We start from the raw sequence: 23688 nt of genomic DNA, 5'->3' as shown, positions 1-23688 counted from the left end.
CACATACATACATGCATACACACATACATATACATATACATAATACGAATATACAGAAATATGAATGTGTACTTAAAGAAAATCCTTCAATATTCAATTTGCAGACAGACAGTATCAACAGTTAAAACTATGCAAATAACATTGCGCCCTTAAAGTATATATTATATAGACGTACTAAACATAATTTTGGTAGTTGGCTTAACACTAGTTGCTCGTTTGGTCGCCTACAAGCCCTTTGAGCTGCACGAATGCCTATCAATTAGTAAATACATACATCTGGCCCTGTCGGGAGGGCCCTTCTTAAATGCTACACTGCGCTCTTTGACGCCTACTTAATGATTATGATGTGTGTTTGTTGTTGTTTGTTGTGTGAAGGATAGGTCGCTATAGAGGACAGAATGGAAGTACTGAACATATGGATGAACGGATGAGACGAGACCATGAAGGAAGGCTTCCACAACAGACATTCGAAATTAAAGCTTTGTATGTTTGACCGTGTCCGTCCAATAGTTCTGTATTGTCATTGCCTCCAGGGAGTTGAGGAATGAGTCATTGTCCAGACTATACATCTCGTCCGAGTTATCCTAAAAATAAAAAACAAGACAGAATCAGTTAGTCGGACACATATTGCACACGCCCGCAGGCAATTGGCCAACGAATCCTTACACTTACACGCATCGTGCTATCATCGATGTAAACGCTCGAGTCTGGCTCGCTTAGCGCCTGGGGCTTATTAACATATCGCCGACGATACAGCACAATTCCAATTGTGCCCACCGTACAGCAAATGCCAAAAACCGTAAAGCAAATGGCCGAGATGGCGCCAGCATCGAGGAAATAGGTGCGCTAAGAACCGAAAAGAAGATAATCAAGAAATTCCAATGGAAGCAACAACACAATGCTCACTTGAATGGCCAGCGCCTCGGAGGATATGTTGCCCTCATCCGCGGCGTCGTAACCAGAGATGCTGGGTGCCGCCGATGCGGAGCGTGTTAGAAGGCTCTTTGTGTCGCTCGAGTAGTTGATATAGCGATTGACGTGCTTATATTCGGCGGACAAAACTTTGGATTTGCGCGAACGATGTTCGCTTTCAGCTCGTCGCAGTTCATCCTCCTTGTTGGCGTTCTCCAATGTGAACGACACTCGCTGCAGCTCATCGGATAGCCATTCGGTGTTGATCTTTGGCGTCGAGGGCGTTGCGGGCACGGCTTGGCCGGTGCTATTCGTTGGCGGGCTCGTTGTTGATGTCGTTGTTGATGATGTTGCTGTTGTGGTTTTAGTTGTTGTGACTGCTGCCGCTGCTGCAGCAGCTAACGTGGATGTTGCCACAATTGTTGTGTTAACGGCGGCGCCACTGGCCTTGGAAGCAGCTGCCATGCACGTGGAGTTGCAAGCGATGCTGCTGCTGTTGCTATTGGTATTTGTACTGCGTAATATGAACGGTTAGATAAAGCCAATTGGTGCTTGAGTCATGTTCACATGACGCGCTTACCTTGTGCTACGACTAAAATTCGTATAGTTGTTCAGTGGCGCGGATGGCAGAACGGCAGGGCTTGCTGGCGCCGACGCAAAGTCTGCCGAGCGCTTAAACTCGAACTGATTGTGTGACAGCGTTAGCTTAACAGTTGCCTCGTCATTCTCCTTGTCGCCGTCGTCCATATCTGCAGTATCCGTATTGCCCTCGTTGTCGACGTCGTCATCATCATTCTCAACACCACCGTCATCATCATTATCATCAATGGCATCCGAGAAGGGCCCTTCCATGTCATCGACACTCTCCGGCAGGCTGTCGTCTGCATAAACAGCGGGAGTTACTTTGGCCGCTGGCGTCGTTTTAATAGTCAAATCCATGATATTGCGCTGTGTGACCGTCGCCCATGTTTGGCTGGATGTGGTCTGATATAGCTTCGTTGTGTGTCGACGGCCGTCAGCATCATGGCTCGTTGCTTCCGTCCGCTGCAGCATACGCTCCTCCTGCTGTGTAGTTGATTCTAGGCTAATCTCGTGACTGGGATATGTGTGCACATGCATGATGCCATTGGGCAGTAGGACCACTGTAAAAGGGAAACGTTTCAGCTTCAAGACTATGTGAAAAGATTGCCGAAGAGACTTACCACTCAGGCAGGTTACCCAGAACCAATGCGACCACCAGTAGAAAGTCATGATGCGGCACGTGCTGTGGCCTCGAGGCGACAATGCGCAGCTGTAAGATAAATAAAGGAAACAATTGAATGCGAGCTCATATGTTAACAAGCGTCGATCGCACTTAAGAAAACCCAGCAGCAATCATTGCTCATCCGCCTTGTGAGTCAGCATCACAGAAGGCAGACGCTAACACAAGCATTCAAGCCAGAGAGGTGGCAGCGAAAGAGCGAGAGATAGAGAGAGCGTGGAATACTTGCAGTAGCTACGATGAAGTCATCGAGTCATTGAACAGTCGTGGAAGTGCTTTACATTCTGCTAAAAACAAGTTTCGCTGGGCACTTCACTGTGCGGCCCATGACCAGGCCCGATCAGGCCAGGCCCGACCAGGCATTGCCAATTTTGGTGGCGAACCGCCTCCCCCCTGGCACTCAACGAAGGTCGACGACTCGCACTGGCAGATGACACATGACCAAATGTGTCTTTATCCCGTTCTAAATACATGTATTTATGTCGTGACGCCCACTACGAGCTGTAAGCTGGCAAATTAAAGTCAAGTCATAAATAGCCGCCTCTTGTACTCAAAAATTAGCATGCCATCTTTGTTGTGCCAGAATCCAGCAACATCAACATCACAGATATATATATATTTATATATATTATTTTCGTTACGCTTTTTGGAGCCGTCGACCAACTTTTTGCTCACTTAGCTTTATACCCTGTAACAAGTTTGGCTGATGCTGGCAGTGAAAAGCCAAATTGATTTAAGACTGAATTCATTGCTTAGTTTTTTTTTGTAGACACATGGCACAGCTATATTTGACTGTATAGTCAAATAGTGTTCCAACATATCTGTTATCCAACACACGGTATCCCATAGTCTGGCTGACCCATTTATGCTGCTCTAATTTGGCATTGTGTGTGCTTGCCCTAAAAACTATGTACGTACTCCCAATTTTGTGTATTTTTCTGGGTTAATGTCTACACAAACCAGGCCCGTTGAAAATTACTCTAAAAGTGGGCTCGATAAGATAGTAAATGCGTGTGTGTGTGTGTGTGTGGGTGTGTGGGTGCGCCTGCCTATTGACAGTCATATCAGCCATATCAACTTTGACCCACATTGACCTCATTGGACTGGTTTCAGCCTTTGACGTCACAGGGCCACGAGCCATGCGACGCTCTTGACATGTGGACGCGCCACTGCGATGCCATATTACGTATACGCAGCGTGGCACATTAAACATTTAGCATTATGGGCGACACTTTATGCATAGCACGAGGCGTTAAAGGTCAGCCAAAAATTGTTGCTGTCATCATATTCTACAGCTCACAAATTGAATACAAAGCCATAAAGAATAATAACAAATAAAACAGCACAATTGTTGCCCAAACTGCGAAGTATGTGTATAAACAAACAAAACAAAGACCGCACACCGTAACGAATGACACCAAACGAGCGGAGAGACAACAGACAGCCGACAGCAGACAAGAGACGCGCTTGTTGGAGGAGCAACTGGCGTTAAGGTGATGCCGCACCAGAAGCGCAAAAGCGGAACGCGCATGAGCAACGCCCCTAGACACAGCAGCTGGAGCAGCAATTTCAAGAAGGCCTTATGTAAATTGAATGCGTTTGTTTTCTTTTGTCTTCTTCAACAAACAAACTTATATTTCATATATAGACATTAATAAGTACACAAATAGTAGCACCAAGCATCTACTCTATGTATCTTTCAATTTCTCGTAAAGTGTAAAAATTAACTTTACTTTTCTATGAATACTGTATATTGTTGATACTTGATATAGTATCATATATATATATATATATATATATATATGTGTATAATTCCTATTAAAATATGTTGAGCAAGGTGAAAGCTTTCATTAAATGCTAAATTTGATTAGCTTTGATGTGAGCAAAGCTAAAACTATTAAATCAAATCTGAAAATAGCTTTCAAATTCGAAATCCTAATTCAATTGAATTTTCTTATGGCAGAAATCTTTGACAACAATTCCAAATAACAAAATGATTGGCAATCATAGTGAAATGATGGCAAAGGTAGCAAAGGTAGCCAATGATTGGGTCTAATTACAAGCTATAGACACTTCAAATGAACTCAAGGCCGAACGGGCAGGTCAGTTCGAGTGGCTAAGACCAGTGGAAGCCATTTCACAATCTCATTTAGGGCTCTTTGGGCCCTTGGGGCGGCATGGGACTCGAGCTATAAGCGAAACACAAAAGCAAAAGCGAAACAGATGCACTTTCATATGCGAAAGTAAACTACAAACAAAAACTGGCACAAGTGCAGCTCAACAACTGTCTCTGTGTGTGTGTGTGTGTGTGTGTGTGTGTGTCGGTAACTGCAATTAAGAGAGAGAGAAAAACAAATGCAACCTTCAAGAAACAACAATGCAAATTGAAAAGCCGTCTGGCCAAATGGCAACAATTAAATGCAGGTTGGTATACATATTATGCAAATACCAAAATAAGACGTAGCACAAGGGGCGTGGCACACACCATCTGTACACCTTGCACACTGGCACAGCAATAATGCGGCTAGCAATGTCGTGCGCGACAGCAACAACAAACAACAATGGGAAAGTTCACGCTCACTTTCTAATGTCAGCCGCGGCGCACGCGATGTCACTGGAAAACAGACATCTGAAATAGGGGAGGCTGGGCGTGGGAGGCAGCGGGAAGGGCAGGGTGGGAGGCAGCGGCTGGCCTAAGCACTTACTTGAGATATGTATATTTAGTAGCTTAGCACTTGGACGCAAGTCAAGTGCAACAAGCTAGAACAAGAACTCTAGTTGAGAGTGCCCTCAAGGCGAGACACTGCAACGCTCGATACTCTGCACAGTCACAGTTCTCTGACAAGGCAGAAAACATTAGTTGATAGGGAACTGTAATGTTGTATGGAAAAGCGAAAAGCGAAACGGAAAATGTGAGCAAATTTATAAACCGAACACATTTGATGGGAGGCTTCCGTCGATAGAGCGGCTGCAGTTGAATTCACTTCCAGTGGCTGGCAGGGTATAAGGAATTCTAGGCTCCATTGTTGTGTGACTGGCTGTCGACCGCTGGTCGAAGCAGGCTTGGCGCTTGGCTACAGTCGGGCATGGAGTCATTTACTTTTAGAAATTCATGTATATTCGACAACAACAAACACAAGTAAACACGTGTAACTGACATTTCACAAAATCTAAAACTTTTTATTGGCTTTCGTGGTATTTGCTGCAGTGGGGAAAAAGGTAAATTTTTCGATGGAACTTGTTCAACCCTCGAAGGTGCCGCAGGGCGGCGCCTCGAGTACCGCCAGCAAGAAGGAGCATGATCCGGCTTATCGCAAGTTGCGTCAGCTGATCATCAAGCTACCGATGGGCGATCAGATAGTACTCTATCGTAACCATCAGGAGGTGCAACAGGTCTGCGATAGCATCTGGCGGAGCACACATAAGCGCCTGGACTTCCGGCAGCTGGACCAGGAACTGAGCGGCGATTCACTGAGCTACTTTCTCAACAACATGATGGATAATTTTCGGTATGTGTATTTCACAGCGGATCGCCTCCAGGAGAATCTCAATGTGCTGGAACGTGCCGGAGTCAAGTCACTCAACAATGTACAGCACTGCGAGCTGTTGCTCAGCCAGGAGCCTACGCCCAAAGCAAAGTCCAAGCGACAACAACGTGACACGGGAGCAGGCGATGCCGGACTCGGCAGGGTCGTGGGCATCGCTGCGGTCCTGGGCGGCTCAATGATGCCACAATGGCCACTGCATGCCTTGCCGAAAATGCTGCGCAATCTTCGTCGCCTCAAGGTGCATTGCGAGGTGCAGGTACACTTTATTGAGCAGTTCCCACAGCTGGAGCTGCTGGTGCTGAATGGCGAAGTGGCCCAATCGGCCCTCACAGGCATTCTGGAGCGCTGCAAGCAGCTGAAACGACTGTTCATCAAGTGCAAAACGGCACCGCCAAGTCTGCAAGGCATCACCGGTTGCCACCGCCTGCAGGACATCTCGCTGCCCATGGTGCTCTTTATGCAGGCTCGCGAACAAGTCTTGGCATTGCCCGCACTGCATTTGCTGGAGCTGACTTTTGCCGGCCAAAATCCCGAGATGACCATCGACTGTCTGCGATATGTGCTGGACGCCAAGTCGACCGTCATTGAGATTGTTCAAGTGAATTGCGCGAGCTTTGACGGGCCGCACTGGCTGCGCGATGCTGGCCTGGGACGCTGCAGCCGGCTGCAAGGTCTGGTGCTGAACAATTGCTGTTTCCATGATCGCGAGATAACTGAACTGAACATGCCACGAGTAGAAAATTATTTGGTATTGAGCGGCTGTCCGGATCTCAAGGAGTATCAGCTGCTTGATGTGATCAAAAAGTGTCCGAGCCTCTCCGAGCTCTACCTAATCGACTGTCCACAGCTTACCGGCAAAGTGCTGCACGGCATTTATCGTATACGATGCAGTGAGAAGCTCGATTATCCCATTAGCATTATTCTTAGCCGCTGCGATACCATAAGCAAAGATTATCAGGACACGGTGGGTACAGAAGACGGCCAATGTATTATATATATATATATATATATATATGTATGTATATATGTATATATATATATATATATATATGTGTGTATATCAGTTCTTAACTTATATTTATTATCTGTTTTCTCGACTTCAGTATGCCGACTATTGGTACTTTAAGCTTCCAGTTCTTAAGCTGGATCGCCTGCTTGAAGAGAATCGGCCAATCGAAGATATGCAGTTATTCTTTTATAAGAACGTCAGCCCTGCTTGATTTATCATACTTATATATACTATTTAAATGGCATGTTGCCCCCCAATTAGAGATGATGTGTTCCGCAAAATATTCAAAAGTCTACAAAAATATGATTAGTGTGTGTCTTTGGTGAGAATTGATCTCAACGATTCGTTCGTCTCAATTATTGCTGTTAACGGTTGCCCTTCCTTGAAGTGTACTGATTTCCTGTTCAAGTAAAGTAGTATACAAAAATTATTTATCGTACATTATTAGGCTGACTCGTGGCCTCCTTCGACTTTACAAACCTAAGACTACAAAAATTCCACATCAATGCCAAATAATTGGTTTTTTCTGCTTGTATATCTCGCCCGCTTCGACCGCCTTTTTCCCCCAAGATAAACAATAACAATAACAATTAACTCATTTTATTTCGTACGTTTGTGCCGCTTGGTTTTTGCATTTCCCAAGCAGATTTCTACATTTGTGGCGTGGCGGCTGCTGTGGGTATGTGATTTGACATTTCACTTAAATAACAAACAACTCCCATTTTACTGCAAGCAAATCGAAAGCGTCGGGCCTGAGAGCAAAGCGAAATTTATGTCGTCGGATTTCACTCTAGCAAGACAAAAAGGGCCAAAGCTGCAAAGGAACGTCCGATCTTTAATAAAATGACCTAGCTATAGCCCACTGATAAGCCAAATCAGCTGAAACATTTTCATTTGACAGCAAAGCGTTTTTGAGCATTGTTTAACTAGTAGCTTCATCCTATGTGGCATGATTAAGTCTGTGTAAGCTTAGGTAATATTAACAAATGTGAGAAATATATCAGGCTGAACACAAGGCGCAAAGCTTAGTGATAATACAAATAATAATAATATAAATATAATATTAAATAATAATAGCAAAATCAAATAAAAATAATGTGAAAAATATAAATAATAATAAAATCTCAAATATAAATAAATCAGCAATTTCAATAATAATAATGTAAAAAAATTAATCAATATCATATTAGTAACAATTATAATAATAATGATAATAATAATAGCAAAAAATAAATAAAATTAATGATAATAAAAATATAAATAATAATAAAATTAAAAATATGAAATAAATCATTAATTCAAAGATAATATGAAAAAGTAAAATAAAAAGAGTAGGCAATAAAAAATTATAATAAAAATACAAATATTTTTGAATAGTGGTATATAAAATTAAAACTCATTTATTATTAATCAATATCAATTATTATTCGAGGTTGAGGTAGTTTAAAATAAAAATAATATAAATAATAATAGTAATGAACTAAAGTCGACAAAACAGGTCGTCCCGGCTAAGGCTATACAAATAAATATTGTATAGAATGGACGAAGCTTCTCATATTATAATACAAAACCAATTTCAAGTAGCATAAGCAGTGGCACTGTTGATAGGCCAGGTAGAACGTCTCTGAAGCTAGATGTGAACCATTTTTGTACAATTCCCATCACATCTATGGCAGTTATAATACAAAGCAATTCGCCCGCTTTGGCTTAACACTGAGCTACATTTGGCAATGCCATTGCTGGGCTCTCGTTGTGTGCTTTTGGCCAAGTATTCGCCAGCTGTGGAGCCCAATCAAATTGTCTTTGCTGCTGTTGGCCAAAAAATATTGTATTCGTAATATTTGGTAATATTAGAAAACGAAACTCTTTGGGCCAAACAAATGACACTGAGTTGTACTTTTCGGCACTTCTTTCACTTTTCTGATTTGTCGCATTTTCTTTGTCATTGAATGAAAGTGAAATTGAATGGGGAGTGATGAAACGACGTGTTTTAATTGAAGGAACAAAGCAAGTTTTCAATATAAATACAGCAGGAATTCCACGAAGTCGTCTTATTCCCTATTATTTATCCCAAAATTTATTTCATAGAAATCTACGCCGAAAGCAATTTTATTAAATAAAATTTAGCTTTAACAAATACAAACACAAATACATACATTAAACAAAGGTAAATGAAATAAATATCTTTTTCACTTGATATTTATCTCCTTGTTGGAATTGCTTCGTATCGAATAGTGTTTACTTTGGCTGCTGGCCCTTCTTCATTTTGCCCCATTCCTCAAGCACCATAGCCTTATAGTTGCCATACTTGTCCAGAGCCATTATTGTGGAGCCCACGTCGGTATTAATATTGGGTCGCTGATGTCCAGTCGGGCCATGCTTCATATTCATCGCCGTCTGGCTACGCGGCATCTCCACGATGTACGGCGGAGCACAGGACGTGCTCTTGGAGCAGCCGAACACTGGCGGCTGGACATAGTGAAATTTCATGGTGCCATAGGGCGGCATTGTCGGAGCTGGCAGTAAGCGGTACCCGGCATTATGTAGCCGCTCGTGCTCCTCGTACAAATCCTCTACGATGGGCATCAGGGCATCCGAAAGCGGCACGTTCTCCTGCATAATGGCGGCTTGGAGACGCAGCTGCTGATGTGCGGTGAGCATGTATGTGGGCGATATTTGCGCATCCATGACGACACGGCCGGGCTCCGTGGACTTGCCTTCATCCACTTCCAGTTGCATCAAGCTGTAGCTTTGGAAGGCAACGTTCAAGGAGCTGCGCTTCAGTGGTGCAGCCTGTGCGCAGCCCAGTGGCACCACCTCAATGGAATCGATGTTGTGTGTATTGATATTGTTATTGTCGTCTTTAGGTATGACCTGAATGGTCGTGCTGGGCCCCATGTCGCGAGAGGGCTGATGGCACTCGGGTCTCCTAAAGAAGTCCATGGCATTTATCAGGGATGGCATGTCGGGCGTACTATATTTAATGCTCGGCAACACGCCCACCGGCTGATTCATGGTGACGTGCGTTACCCCCGGTATGGCATTCAAGCCTAGCGGCGGCCCTTTCGGCTCCGGCACGGCCATGCCAGTGTACATCATCTCGATTGTGGTGCCGCGCTTATGCACGCGATGGCTGAGCGCGTACCACTGATTCGCAGCGCCCGGCAGCGGACCCATCTTGGGGAACGGGCACACATGATTAGTACGCACTGCTCGTATCAAAGCTATCAGCTGCTGCTGCTTACCTGGCGACGTTTCTTGGCTTCAGCCTGAATATTTTGTGGTTTTTTTTGTGTTGAGTTCTGATTATGGTGAAACGGCGGCGGCTGCCGATGCTGCCGCTGCTGCTGCTGCTGCTGTTGCTGTTGCTGTTGCTGCTGTTGCTGTTGCTGCTGCAGATGCTCCGGTTTCTGCTCATGCTCCTGCAGGAGTTTTGCCTTTCGCTCCGAATCACGTTCTAATGGATTTGTGAGCAGCTGAACGCCTGCCGGCATAGATTGTGCCATGTTCTCGCCAGAACTGACACGGATGTTCATATCTTTCAGAGCTTCGGTCACTCTATGGGCTGATGCACTAACATTGGCGTTGCCAGCATAATTTCGGTTCGCTGCACTTTTGCCGGCATTTAACATATTTGCTGCGCTTTTGTTAATTTTCGATCTTACAAAATAAGTTAATTTGGTTTTAGTTACAACCAGATAGAGCTGTCAACACACTGTGGCCGCCAACAGGCAAACAACATTTGACAGCACATTCGAAAGGCAAGGCTTACTGCTCAGCCGACAGCTCATTAAACATAGAAGAATGCGTTAAATGAGCTTGAATATGTCGTTCTGTTTTAGCATTAGGCAACAGCTACCATGACACGAGGTTACCTATGTAAGCGTGCTTAATATAGAGTACACGATATATCTTCTATTTATCTTTCGGCTCATTGAACCCTTAAGCCAACACTTAACACTTAAGCCAACATTCTTAGCATAGAGTTTAATCGTCTTCAGCATTGCCAAAAGTGATTAAAGGGCATTTTCTATTCGTTTACATCGCATGGTGCGTGGTGTTGATTGTGATTGGAGTTTCCGAAACTGTGAGAATCTGCATATTTGCAACTTTTATGCAATTGCAGTCGGCTTTTTGCTGTGTCAGTCAACAATGGCAAAGGTCTGAATAGGCGTCGACTCATTTCGCAATGCAACGCAATGGAAACGAAGCTAGCTACACACATGTGTGTGTGTGTGTGTGTGTGTGTGTGTGCATATTCAGTACCGCCTTTGCCTACTGTTATTGTTATGGTTATGATTGTGGAGCTGGCCATTGTCTGGCGTCTGAAGATTGGCAAACTTGCGGATGTGCCACACCTCCAGCAAATTCGTGACATGCATTTGTATATGTATGTGTGTGTACTTACAGTTTCGCTCCTGCGCGGCTTTAGTGCTTGATTGCTGCTGCTGCTGCTGCTGGTACCAAATTGGGCTTCCGCTTAAATCTTCAACTGAAAGGGCACAAAATGTGGTCTGCATAAGTAATAATATTTACAATCAGCAATGTTTGGGTTATAAAACAGTTTGATCTTTGCTCTGATATTGACTTGGACACACTCGGCTAAGCCGGCACTCAGGTGGAGCAGCATGGCTTGCAGCTTAGGTTCAGTTTCCCAAATGCCCTTCAAACGGAATAATTAAATATGTTTTTATACCTTTTGAGTAATTCTGAACCAGTGCGTGGCGCACTTACGCAGCTCGAGTTCACCATTGCCAAAGCACAAAAGCGCCTAAACTTGAACAATTATTGAAAAAAAGAGGTGTAAACCTCATTTTTGACTGCACGCGTATACATAATTATGCATACGCAGCGCCAGCTGCCATAAACTGCAATTAGATTATGGGCACAGCTGCAATAGATACACCTTATAGACAGTCTAATAGACCCAAGTCAGAAAAGCGTTGAAGGGAAAGTTATTGTGAGCTCAACTTGACTGCTCCCTTCTAGCTGAGAACCTTATTCACATGAAAACTCGCTCTAGTCAGTAGTGATATCAACCTTAAATAGATAATAGATATCTTCTGGACTAAATGTATTCTCAGTGATGCATAAGGCAAACAGCTTAAGCAACTGTTACCAGGCGCTACTTATATCTAATAAGAATAAATCTGATTCATCTTCGCGCAATTAAAATACACACGCTTAACTGGTTTACATTTATGGACATGATTTGATTTACATGCCAAGCGCTTTTAGCCGCATATATTTCAGCTGAAATTAAATTAAACTGCCATTTAGGCGGGTGTGCATCAATGGAGAGTTAAAACCTAAAACGCAATTCCAAAATGGGTTGGGCAATAATAATGCTACGGTGAGAACTTGACGGCCGCGCCCCACAAATAACAAAAACAAAAACAAAACGTAAACGAAATTGACTCAAAATAAATATATATTTGAATGTGCATGTGTGTGTGTGTGTATCTAAGTGTATTTAAACACATCTCATTCACATATACGACAAAGGCCGGACGACTTTTTTAGGCAGCTCAGACTGTTGAGAAAGTAAAACATGCACAACGGCAGTCAAACATCGGCTCAGGTTGTCCGAATTTGGATGCGATTCTCACAAACAGCGCCACAACATGCAAATCTAATTTCCGCACAGTGCCAGGCAAAAGTCAACGTACGTAATTCAATACACTTAGCATAATTAAATGGGAAGGATTATATTAAAAAGCACCAAAAGAACTGAAATATCTGATAAAGTTATGTGACTTAATAAACTTAATAAATTTATATAAAGACAAACCAACTCAAAGCCTATAGATAGATACGTAAGCTATAATATAGTAAGGTAGGTCTGTCTATAGAGACGGACTATAGCAGTGTGAAGTCTGCAGACTTTTGTCCGCAACTGTAGCTTTTAGCTAAACACTCATGAATACAAAGAAGTGTGTGTGTGTGTGTGTTGCGTGCTTAGAATTAATAGATGAAATACACCCGCAACGTCAGCGCCGCCATTCAATGGGGTCGCCTAATTGACGATCCGTTGATTAAACCGACTAGCTGACACACTTTTGCAATGCGGCATTGATAAGCCGATATCAGGTAAGCTACAACCTGATGGGGCAGAGGAGGGGGAGCAAAAGAGTTGAGCGCGCGTTAGTGGCTTGTGGCAGCACTTAGTGACCAGTGGTAAGTGGCAAGAGACTGCTAAGAGAGACCACTTAAGAGACTCGTCAAACGCCCAAACATCCATCAGTCAAGCTGAATGCGGCAAAATGGAGTCATTAAGGCTACTCAAATGTCATTACCACTTAATTGTTTCGTATCGTTCGTTGCTGGCAAATGATTTGCAGAGTTTGCGTTCATTCAACTTCAAGCAACAACAGCAACAGCAACAATTCAGCTAGTTGTTTACCATTGGCACAGGCCTCACGCTAATGAAGCCTGCGCCTCCGAATTGCCAATATCCGAACAGGCAAATTCCACTGCACAAACACAAAAAGCTCAACCCAACCAAACACGAAACGCAAATTGTTAAATAAGCATGTGCAAATGATGATGCTGATGGTGACGACTTGGACTTGGACAACAAAAACGACGACAGCCTCGACAACGACTTCCACATTTGCCAAATATTTTTAATAACCCTAATTAAGTGCTTAAGCCCAGACAGAGGCAATAAATTATGCAATTCCCTTGCCAATCCAACACACAAAGCACACGCCCAGCCTGAGCCCAGTTAGAATAATGCCAGTCAAATATGCACGCTTATGAAACACCCAAGCCCTCAACGCATCTACTAATGTACGTGCTACTGGGCTTGTAACAGTGTTGTATAACAGCGTCAGTCTGAATGCATTTTATGAACAATTCGTTTGGGCATTTCGAAATTGTAATTACAAATATTTCTAACACTGTAAATTCAGCAGAAAATTAAAATAATATGTCAATGACGACATTCTAATAAAAAGTATTCTTAACAACACTGTTTGCAATCGTTTTCTAACACTATAAAATCAGCAGAAAATTAGGAAAATATGTCAATGGCGCTATTTTAATTAAAAATATGTTTAACAACACTGTTTGCAATCGTTTTCTAACACTATAAAATCAGCAGAAAATTAGGAAAATATGTCAATGACGATATTTTAATTAAAAATATCCTTAACAACACTATTTGCAGTCAGCAGAAAATTAAGTTAAATATCAACACACTACAGATTCAGCTACAAAATATTTCAATGACGAAATTGTTATCACAAATATGTTTAACAACACTGTTTGCAATCGTTTTTAACACTAAAAATCAGAAACTATCTAAATGAGACATAACTGTAGTTGGTCTTATTACATAAAAATGATTGCACATTGTACAACACTGTTTCTGAAAACACTGTTCAACACTTAAGCTTACAAAATTGCTAAGTATTCAAACAGAAACAGAAACTTATAATAGATTTAATATATAATAGATTGATAAATCGCGTTGCTTACTTAGTTCGTTTCATATTTGTGAATGTTAATGCGTTTTCCAACACTTGAACAATTTAATTGTGAAGTATTTGATTTAAAAACGAATTAAATACACCAATTATAATATGCTTAACTGCATGCTACAACCTCAGTAGACAGACATACATACATATGCAGATACATGCATGCATTCTGCATGACAAGATGTATGTAGCTCGCATTTACCGCTACGGCTGGTCTGGCCGTCGTGATTACATGACCTGGCGCTCAGATTGCGCATACATCACGTAGAGCGTCAGAACAAAGCCATTGACGTCATAGCCGGTCAGCAGTCAGCAGTCAGCAGTAAGCTTGAAGCAGTCGCCAGTAAGCTAAACGTAAGATTGAAGGTTAGCCAGCTACGCCATGGCTGACAGTGACACATGATACTAAAGCTAAAGCTGAAACGGGGAGTTGAAGTTGAAGCTGTTGCTGTTGCTGTTGCTGTTGCTTGTTTGTTTGAGGGCAGACGCTGGCGCCAGCAGCATATCATGAGAATCATGTCGATTCTCAAGGTGCATGCCATCAGCAGCGAAATGAACTGCAACCAGCTGCAACTTTCATTTACTGAAGCTCATTGACTTGGCATGGCATCCACATCTATATGTTATTGATTTGCACGCAAGCCAAATGGCAATTGGAGATACATAGCGTATGTGTCTAGCCATACCTCATGGCATTGCTGGCCAGCAGCTGGTCACGTTATGCAAAAGTGTTCGGCTAATTGGATACGCCGGCCCATTCATCTGAACAGATAGTATCTGTTGGCACATGCAAACCCTTTGCAGCGCCTCTGAGGTTTGCACACTTTTACTTTCGGTATTCGGTGTTCGGTATTCGTTAATTGCACTACTTAGGCAGCGGGCGGGCCCGGGTTACTTTCGAAAAGCGTTTTCTCGACACTGTGGAGTTGGCAACAAAAGAAAATTATATTTTCAAACATGCTGGTAATCTAATTGTCAGAGTGACATAATGAGCGACAGCAACAGCGACAGCGACACAGACAGCTTCACATTGTATTATAATGCAGCATAATTTATTATAATTAATTGTAATTACTTAATTTAATATTTACGCCATCTCCGTTCATCTTGCCATCATAGGAGAGATGCATAAATCGCCATACGCTCGACTAGCTGCCAGCAAACATGCAACAACAAACAAGCAACAAGCAACAAAGCCTGTTGCCATCATATACTATATGTTATATGGAGCTGTATCTACCACGATTACAATATGATCACGGTCTAAATAGAGACGTAAATGGTAGTTCCGGCTGTTGCCTCTGCCTAGGTCTCTGCCTTTGCGCCTAGCCTATGCGGATATTACCCGTCGAAACATTTAGGGAAGTGCCTGTAATTGCATCCGTGAGATCAAAATCAGACGTTGCTTAAACGATAATTAACCATGAATACCTAGGCGTATAAATATAATAAGATGTGTATGCTCCCAGGTTAAACAGACGAAACTTAAAGCAGCTTTTATATGTGAATATGAATGAATATATCTGTATCTGTAACTGTAACTGTAACTGTACCTGTATCTGTATATGTATCTGTATCTGTATATATATGTATATGTATATGTATATGTATATGTATATGTATATGTATATGTATCTGTATATGTATCTGTACCTGTATCTGTATCTGTATCTGTATCTGTATCTCTATGTCTATCTCTATCTCTATCTCTATCTCTATCTCTATCTCTATCATTATCTCTTTCTCTATCTCTAACTCACTTTATTTCTCTCTCTCTCTCTTCTTCTTGGCTTACTGATACTTCTAATCTCTAGAGTATGAGCTGAAATCTCATCAGTCTGCAGTACATATGTAATATTCATCAAATTGACTTAATGCTTTGCTGCAAGTAAGTTCTCTTTCCGTTATAAGTTATCACAATTTACTTCTTAGTCAAGATATCTTGATTTAACTTCAGATCTCCCGCATTTCAAAATATAATTGCCATCAATCGGTTTAGGTCGTTGCATTTGGGCGAGGCTCCATCCTTGTGCTAGCAGCGAGAGCCAGAAGTGAGTTCAACAACTTTGTAAATATTGTTTACACACGTGCTCGTAACTCTGCTTCCAATTCAACCAAATACATACATTTTATAGTATTTATATATATAAAGTATATATTTAAGGGAACGGTTTCGATGTTATGTCCATATTATTTGCATTGTTGGCTGGAAATTCGACCGAAAATCTATGCCAAAAAATAAAGTATTTCTGTGTACTATAAGTCTTCATATGTATGCTGATTGTGTGTGTGTGTATCAGTGTGTGTGTGTGTGTGTGTGAGCGGCATCAAATTGCTTTTGGCAGATCTCCAAGCACGCAGCGCGCTGGATAAATAAATTTATGAGCCGCCCATTAATCAATGCCAATGGGATGTGGAAAGGAAACCCCTTGCATTGGGTTTCATAAGCCCAGCCATTTTTTCTCTTTCTTTTTCTTTTACTTTTTTTGTGGAAATTATTTGTGAATATTTGAAAACACTTTTCATCGATTTACCGAATCACTGGATATGTTCAAGTGAAAGTGCTATATGCAAAATCAGTGCATATCGATCAATTAATCACACGAATCAAATTTATCGAACAACAGCTAAACAATGCAATAAAAATTAACAACAACAAAAACAATTAGAGCAACAACAATTGCAATAAAAATACCTTTTTCCCGCTTTATATGTAACGAAATATTTGTGGAAATAATGCCAAATGCTTTCGCGTCTGCCACAAATTAACGTCAATTTTGCCTTTGTTGCAAAAATAAAGAAAAAAATAGATAGACGCAGCAAACCAACAACAATGAAAACAAAGTAAAAATCAAATAAAGAGCATTCACTAAACTAGTCATAGGCAAGAAGCGACTATGACGCATTGCATACCCTAACATCGAGCATAACTAGCTGAAGGGAATTTGCATAACTTTTCTCTAGGCTGAGTGAAATATAAGCAAACTCTGATCGCATCTATTCCCAGCTGTACGAACGAAGGTTAGATATAATAAAAGTGAAACAATAAATATACATATATATTTTATTTATTTGAATAACTTTAAAGGAAGCAGCTGAAGAATTTTGACTAAAATCACAAATTTTCTTTGGCATCGTTAGTGTGTGTAGTTTTCGGTGCGAAAGAAAGCTGTAAAAGGCATTGGATGTGCACTAATTTACACACACATACACACACACTCACATAGGCAGACAGACAATCGCACATCCACACACGACATCCGCACAACGGGACGTATGAGTAACGTCAATTGAATTGACGGCTTAACAACAATTATGCAACATAGCGACAGGGCGTCCATGGCTGACTGTCTGAGTGGAAAGAGGGCGGCAGCGGCGGGCGACGAAGGCAGCCTCATTAAATGTTTAGAGTGAAATGTAAGCTAAGCTAATTTTTACACTATTGCTGCACTGGCATTGTATAAGCGACAGAGGATAAATTGCTTAGCCGTTTGCCATTGCAATAACAGTACAGCACAATACAGTTAACAGACATTATTCAACCAAATGATGCTAAGTGATTCTTTTTCCAGCGGAAATGCAAATGACACGGCAGCGGTGCAGCACTGAAGCAGCCGTTAGTATCATCAGCTAAGAGCTGTCTTCTGCCAAACAAAAAGCTAAAATTTACTTTAGTCACTGGGAAGACTGGGGGAAAGAGCCGAAAACGATTGCGCAATTAGAATACTGTAAACCAATCCAGAAAAATCGCTGGCAACGCGAATTTGCATCTAAACTTAGTGTGTTGGGAAACCTTTCTGTTCAGTGAACAAATTTGAACCCTCTGAATGATCTCCGAATGCGATTGCTTCTGGCTTGAATCGTGGTTTACAGTTGTAAAGTCATTTCTCGACTAGTCACTGCATATTCATAAATTGTATTTACCATTTACACAACTCAGCCCTGAATGCCAGTTGAGATGCGTTAATAATGATTAGCATAAATAAACATAAATATAAGTTCGATGTGCTGCATTGGCAATCGCATTTGAATTCCATTTTGGAGGCGTGAAATGTGACAAATGTGCATACAAATGGCCAAAGCTGTGGGGCTATTGTGGACCGTCCATTGTCTTCCGGCCACAACAAAACGCTGCTGTTGCAATTGATAAGCTGCAACAGCGTGCTACAGCCTCTTCAAGGCGATATTCCCATAATGAATAGCATCAACGTTTTTAGGCATCTGTTGCGATCGACTGATTCGCCGCTAGTCATCATCCCGACGGTCACAGTCGTAGTCATAACGTTTATCATAAGCGAACCTCATGATGATCAACGAGCGCCAACCATCTGTAATCGCCGAGGCTTCAAATATAACACTGGCGTGCAGCCGAAGCTGCTTGACTGCTTGGCTGCCTGACTGCCTGACTGCTGCCAGTGACATTGTCTTAAAGCAACTGTGCGGCTCGCATAAAGATACAGATATAGATACAGATACAGATATAGATGCGCACGCAATATTATGGCATCAGCAACAGCAACAATGACACGCTCGCAGCAACACAAGGAAAGTTTTCTTATGCAAAACTTTGTATACACTTTCCTACAGCAGTTGACCCCAGACAACAACTACACGCCACAATATAAGCCAAGCCATATTTGTATTCTAAATGGTTTCGCTTAAGGCATAAATAAATATCTATATATATTTATATATGTATGCAATGAAGGTCAGAGTTGTGCAGGCGCCCATTAAATATATTAACTTGCCATCGTCATATTGTATTCTTTATGTGAACGTGTCGATTATAGAGATTAAAAATCTGATAATTCGTTAAACGTGTGTCATCAGATTGTTAAGAAATAAACAACGAAATTGCAGGCAACCAGACTTGAAGACTTTACATTGACACGTATATGGAACTGAATATCAAACCGATTTTGTCGAATACGAGATACATATATGAACATATATATATATAAATAAATGTATATGCACATAGTCAGGAAGAAGTCTAAGCATGAAGTCGAGATTTCTGCATTTGAGCTATTTATTCTAAGAATGCGAAATTCGATTCGAGTCTTATTGAACTTATCAGTTTTCCATTCCATCCCGAAGCTAGGTATAATTACATCTATATTTAGCTAGTGGATAATTGCTATTGTTGCTGCATACGACTTTAATTATTGAACAATATAAAATGTGTATGTATGTAGATGTGTTTTGTGTGGCTTGTGGCACGTGCTTTTGTTGCCGCTGACACAATTTGTGGAGCTAAATAATTTCCATGCCTGGTGCTTGGCCATTGTGCGGTTTGTTTTTTTCTTTTCATTTATTAACTCGGCTTTTGTTGTTTTTGCAGTCGCTTTGAATATTCGCCGAGAGCCGCGCAAATTGTTGCAGTTGCTGCACCGATTATGTGGCATTTGGGTCACGGGGTTGTATGGATATATGTGCAGCATATCTAATCATCCGCCAGCCTTGCTGCAGATGATGTTAAGCCTAAGACAGCACCAAGGCAAGGCCAAGAGGGCACGTTCTCCAATGCCAATTTCGATTCCCATTCCAATCGTCAACTTCAAGTCCAAGGCTCAACTTCAACTCCAGCTGCAAAACCATCTTAGGCCGAAGTCAAGTTCAAAGTCGAATCGAGTCGAGTCGAGACAAGGAAGTGAACAATACGATAAACGGACGAGTAATAAACAAACACAATTGGTAAATAGACACCAAAAAAACACTGTTGTTTCTGTTGTCAATAATTATTAATTTGTTTTCATTTTGCTTTGGCACCTTTTTTGTTAAGTACACATTCGGCCATCTGAGCCCCCGACAACCTCCAGCCGCAGATCAAGCAACGCCAAATGCCACTCCATTCACATCCACAGCGCTCGTCCGTACATACACTACATTACACATATTGTTTTTGTTGTTTTTTGTTTTTATTTAGTTAACTTGTCTTTGGTTACGAACGTGTCGCTCTAGACATTGAAGCACTTGACATACAAACCTTAAGCTGAGACTTTTGTTTTTGAATCCTTAAATGAAAATACCTGAAACGCTCAGTGAATAAGGTATTGCTACAAGCTCACAATGTCTGACCTAAACAGAATTGTTTCTCTCTCGCTTACCCTTTTCTGTCTCCATCACTCGCTCTTCTCGTTTATTGCAGCTTCTTTAGCTTGCCAACCCTATTCCTGCCTCGATTCCTGCTCTCATTCTTTCTACTATCTGCCATCTCCTACACACTCTCACAGCCACTCAGCTACCTTTCGCCTTTCTATGCGATTCTCTTAGTCTTATCTTCATCATCAAGTGTCCTATTCCTATTCCTCCCACTTTGATACATCGCTTCCTGCTCTCATTCTCTCTCGTTTCTGTCATCTCCTACACACTCTCACAGCCAATAATAACTAATAACTATCACCTTTCTATGCGATTCTCATAATCATTAGGCTTTGCGATCCTTATAAGTTTAGTCAGTCAATATTATATAGCTTTTTATAATTTGTATTTTTATTCGCTTTTATGTATCAATAATTTTTCAAGCCTTAAATAGCAGTTTACAGGAAAACGCTTAAAGCTGACTTATTTAGGGGTCATTGTTGAGCTAGCTTTGCAGGGGATCAGCTCCGAGGTCAGCCATGTAACCAGGTGATTCAATTAAATGCGCTATATGCATTATAACGTCAATCAAGTTTTTTCCCATCTCACTCTCTCTCTCTCTCTCTCTCTCTCTCTATCTGTTTCTCTGTCGCTATCTTGCAACATTTTTCTACGCGTTCGACTTTCAAAATTGCGCAGCGTGAAAAACATTGAATGAAAATGCGATGAGGAAGTTGTTGCTGTTGCTGCTGCTGCTGCTGCTGCTACGCTTCCCAATCCAAACAGAATCTTTTTCCCTAGCCAGCATTGTGCCTTAAATGTTTTGATTCCACTTACCACCGGAGTCAAGTCACAAACTGGTTTATCGACTTTTCGTTTGTTCTATACACACACACACATATACAGGCACACAGGCTGCAGGTACTGGACGGCAACATGGGAAATTAACTTGGCCTGATGATCGCCAAGCCAAGTTAAGTCAGCTGAAGTGGAATTAAGTCATGAACAAGCCGCATTTGGCTTTCAAAATGTGTATAATAATATTATATATCTTTGCCTGACAAATAAGTCTGAAAAGTCATCGAATGTTATTTTTGAGCAAATCACTTTAAGAACTAATGCATTCGATTTAACGAGCGACTACTGTAATCAGTTTTGCAGCTATCTGCGACTTTTGCAACAGCGATGACTCAACAGAGAAGTCTTCGCTGATTAGATAAAAGCCATTGGCACATGTCAGCTGATAGATATACTGCCTGATATAGACTATAGTCAATTAGTATGTTAGATAGTAGCGTTAACTGATACGAAATATTGTTTTGCTGCGTCTTTTGTTCGTGTTTTGGCATCTGAATTCGAATCAGAATCTGAATCAGTGCATGATAGACTTCAAGACTTAATTATTTATTACAATGTGTTTAGTGAATTAACACTGTAATTTAGAACTGCTATATCTAACTGTAAAGCCAGCTAAACGGCGCGCAAAACTGCATTTTTAATTATGCCCGACAGCAGCAGCAAACATTCAGAAGGCTCATAGTAAAATGCTTAAATATAATAACTATTTCAATTGTTGTTGTTAGCTGTTTTTTGACAACAAATAAACCAACTCCAGTCAATTTACACACATGACAAAAAGACAACAGAGCAACAAAAAGCAAAAGCAAAAGCAAAAGCAATCTGTAAGAATGCTTAACGCATCGCACTTTGAATGCTCTAACTTTGCAAATATAAGTAAATATAGATTATGCTGGTTGGAATAATATAATATTGTCAAATTTATTGGATTTACTACCAAAATTATAAGCAAGTGAGAAAGATCTGAGAGTACATTATCATTTTTTAAAATCTATATAAAGCTTAGATTAAGTAACTCCCATATAGTATAGTATATATATACATATATATACATACAAGCATATAGTATAGAAATCGAAATAGCAGTGCACAGAACTCAATCTGGAATGGGTCTTAAGAGGGTTTCATTCCGAACTGTGACCCAATTGCAAGAGCTCGAACACTTGACCTCATTTAGCATGCAAATGAAGGGTAGCTTGGCTTGGTAGCTGGTATTTTCAATATACTTAGACATCAATTATGGCTGAAACGAATTCATTAAACTCGTCTGGTTGCCAAAGCAGCAAGGATTTATGCATATATTTTGAGGCAAGGAGCTGCAGAGTTTAAAGGCAAAAATCCGGCTGCCCAGGCAAAAATTTTTTGTTTTGTTGTTCCGTTGCTAAGTGCGTTTCCAATTGCGTTGTTTGCAATTGCCAGCTGCCACAACAGCAACAGCAACAACAATAATAACAACAACAATAACAAGAACTACTTAAAGTCAACAACAACAAGAAAGCAACGGGTTTTAATGCTTTGGGTGCTTTGGACACGCTCGACTAAGTAGGCGCGCGCATTTAACGGTGTTTTATTATTTTAGCGCTTATTGTTGTGCCCGCTGCTGATGCACTAAGCGCAATATGTATATATTATATATATATATATATATATACGTATATGTAATTATTAAAAACAATTACAAGCATGTGTGAAATTACCTGCAATTTCAATTGCACAAAGCGGCGCGCATAATTGCTAAGTTCTCTAATTGCTGCGGATTTTATTTTTTGTTCTCGTCCTTCTTGGCAGCACAAACACAAAGGGGCAAAAACAGAAAAAAATACGAAACAAAAAGAATTAAAGAAATGTACGAGAAAACTCACACGCACATGTGTTTATATCTAAATAGGAAAGTGTGAGCGAAACAGGAGCAGGACTTGCCGTCTCTTTGTTGTTTGACTTTTGCACGAGCGTGCTTTATTGATTTTTAGCACAGGTTCACGTCCCCACACACAAATACACACACATACGCACACAGAAGCACGAGCGAAAAGGCACAGGCAGGAACACACCCTGCTGATAGTGCAGCAACGGCATGTGTATCTGTCTCCCTAGGATACAAAGTGTAAATAGCAGCAGCGTGCGCTAATTAGGTTGGACACTGGCAGCAGCAGCAGCCGCAGCAGCAGTTCAATTCAAAAGTCAACTCACATCGGCAAGTGTATAGGTCGAGCCTTTTGGCCATAAGTTAATGCAAAGCGGTCCAAAATTTCAGTTAAAACACATTGACAATAGCGCATGATGTTAACTCACTTTTATTTATTCCATTTTTTTTATTTGTTAACCAACAAACAATTTACAAATATTCGCGCGCGTCAAATTGCACGCAAAACAACAAAAAAAATAATCACACACTTTAAACGCGCGCAACGGTCGCGGTCCGCTGTACGTCCGATTCGGTCGGTATTGTGTTTTCTTCTGTAACTAACGGCGGGCGGCTAATCGTTATCGACATACTGTTGGCCCAGTCGAAAATTATCGAAGCATCGTTTTCTA

At 41.3% G+C, this 23688-nt stretch overlaps 3 protein-coding genes across 5 annotated transcripts; 1 reads left to right on the top strand and 2 right to left on the bottom strand.

Moving 5' to 3' along the window:
• Positions 1–98: 98 nt before the first annotated feature.
• Positions 99–23638, bottom strand: LOC111596585 (serine-rich adhesin for platelets). Of its 3 annotated transcripts, none has more exons than XM_023310860.2 (7): positions 23446–23638; positions 11139–11222; positions 2115–2203; positions 1493–2054; positions 907–1426; positions 667–846; positions 99–584 (listed from the first exon to the last, which is right to left on the bottom strand). In XM_023310860.2, exons 3-7 carry the CDS (start codon positions 2161–2163, stop codon positions 474–476), a joined length of 1422 nt encoding a protein of 473 aa, XP_023166628.2. In that variant the 5' UTR covers positions 2164–2203; positions 11139–11222; positions 23446–23638; the 3' UTR covers positions 99–473. The 3 variants fall into 3 exon arrangements, with proteins under 3 accessions (XP_023166628.2, XP_023166630.2, XP_023166629.2); XM_023310862.2 differs by having other exon boundaries at positions 673–846; XM_023310861.2 differs by lacking the exon at positions 23446–23638 and adding an exon at positions 22851–22874.
• Positions 5271–7309, top strand: LOC111596586. Its single transcript, XM_023310864.2, has 2 exons — positions 5271–6685; positions 6825–7309. Exons 1-2 carry the CDS (start codon positions 5405–5407, stop codon positions 6939–6941), a joined length of 1398 nt encoding a protein of 465 aa, XP_023166632.2. The 5' UTR covers positions 5271–5404; the 3' UTR covers positions 6942–7309.
• Positions 8922–10454, bottom strand: LOC111596587 (ras guanine nucleotide exchange factor P-like). Its single transcript, XM_023310865.2, has 2 exons — positions 9976–10454; positions 8922–9907 (listed from the first exon to the last, which is right to left on the bottom strand). The coding sequence occupies exons 1-2, from the start codon at positions 10360–10362 to the stop codon at positions 8969–8971; spliced, it is 1326 nt and encodes a 441-aa protein (XP_023166633.2). The 5' UTR covers positions 10363–10454; the 3' UTR covers positions 8922–8968.
• Positions 23639–23688: the final 50 nt, after the last annotated feature.

This window comes from Drosophila hydei, unplaced genomic scaffold (assembly GCF_003285905.1).
Source record: "Drosophila hydei strain 15085-1641.00,03,60 unplaced genomic scaffold, DhydRS2 tig00000343-arrow-arrow-pilon, whole genome shotgun sequence".
In the NCBI taxonomy this organism is placed as follows: Eukaryota; Metazoa; Arthropoda; class Insecta; order Diptera; family Drosophilidae; genus Drosophila; species Drosophila hydei.
This window is presented reverse-complemented; position numbering and strand designations above follow the sequence as displayed.

What these genes read in the sequence shown, in the direction of transcription:
- LOC111596585 (XM_023310860.2), bottom strand. Translation starts at nt 2,163, where the DNA reads ATGACTTTCTACTGGTGGTCGCATTGGTTCTGGGTAACCTGCCTGAGT. An exon ending in CTGGGTAACCTGCCTGAGTG is followed by an intron (nt 2,055 to 2,114) that starts GTAAGTCTCTTC and finishes TCCCTTTTACAG; the next exon opens with TGGTCCTACTGCCCAATGGC. An exon ending in ATAGCACGATGCGTGTAAGT is followed by an intron (nt 585 to 666) that starts GTAAGGATTCGT and finishes TTTTATTTTTAG; the next exon opens with GATAACTCGGACGAGATGTA.
- LOC111596586 (XM_023310864.2), top strand. Translation starts at nt 5,405, where the DNA reads ATGGAACTTGTTCAACCCTCGAAGGTGCCGCAGGGCGGCGCCTCGAGT. An exon ending in GCAAAGATTATCAGGACACG is followed by an intron (nt 6,686 to 6,824) that starts GTGGGTACAGAA and finishes TCTCGACTTCAG; the next exon opens with TATGCCGACTATTGGTACTT.
- LOC111596587 (XM_023310865.2), bottom strand. Translation starts at nt 10,362, where the DNA reads ATGTTAAATGCCGGCAAAAGTGCAGCGAACCGAAATTATGCTGGCAAC. An exon ending in AAGCCAAGAAACGTCGCCAG is followed by an intron (nt 9,908 to 9,975) that starts GTAAGCAGCAGC and finishes CCGTTCCCCAAG; the next exon opens with ATGGGTCCGCTGCCGGGCGC.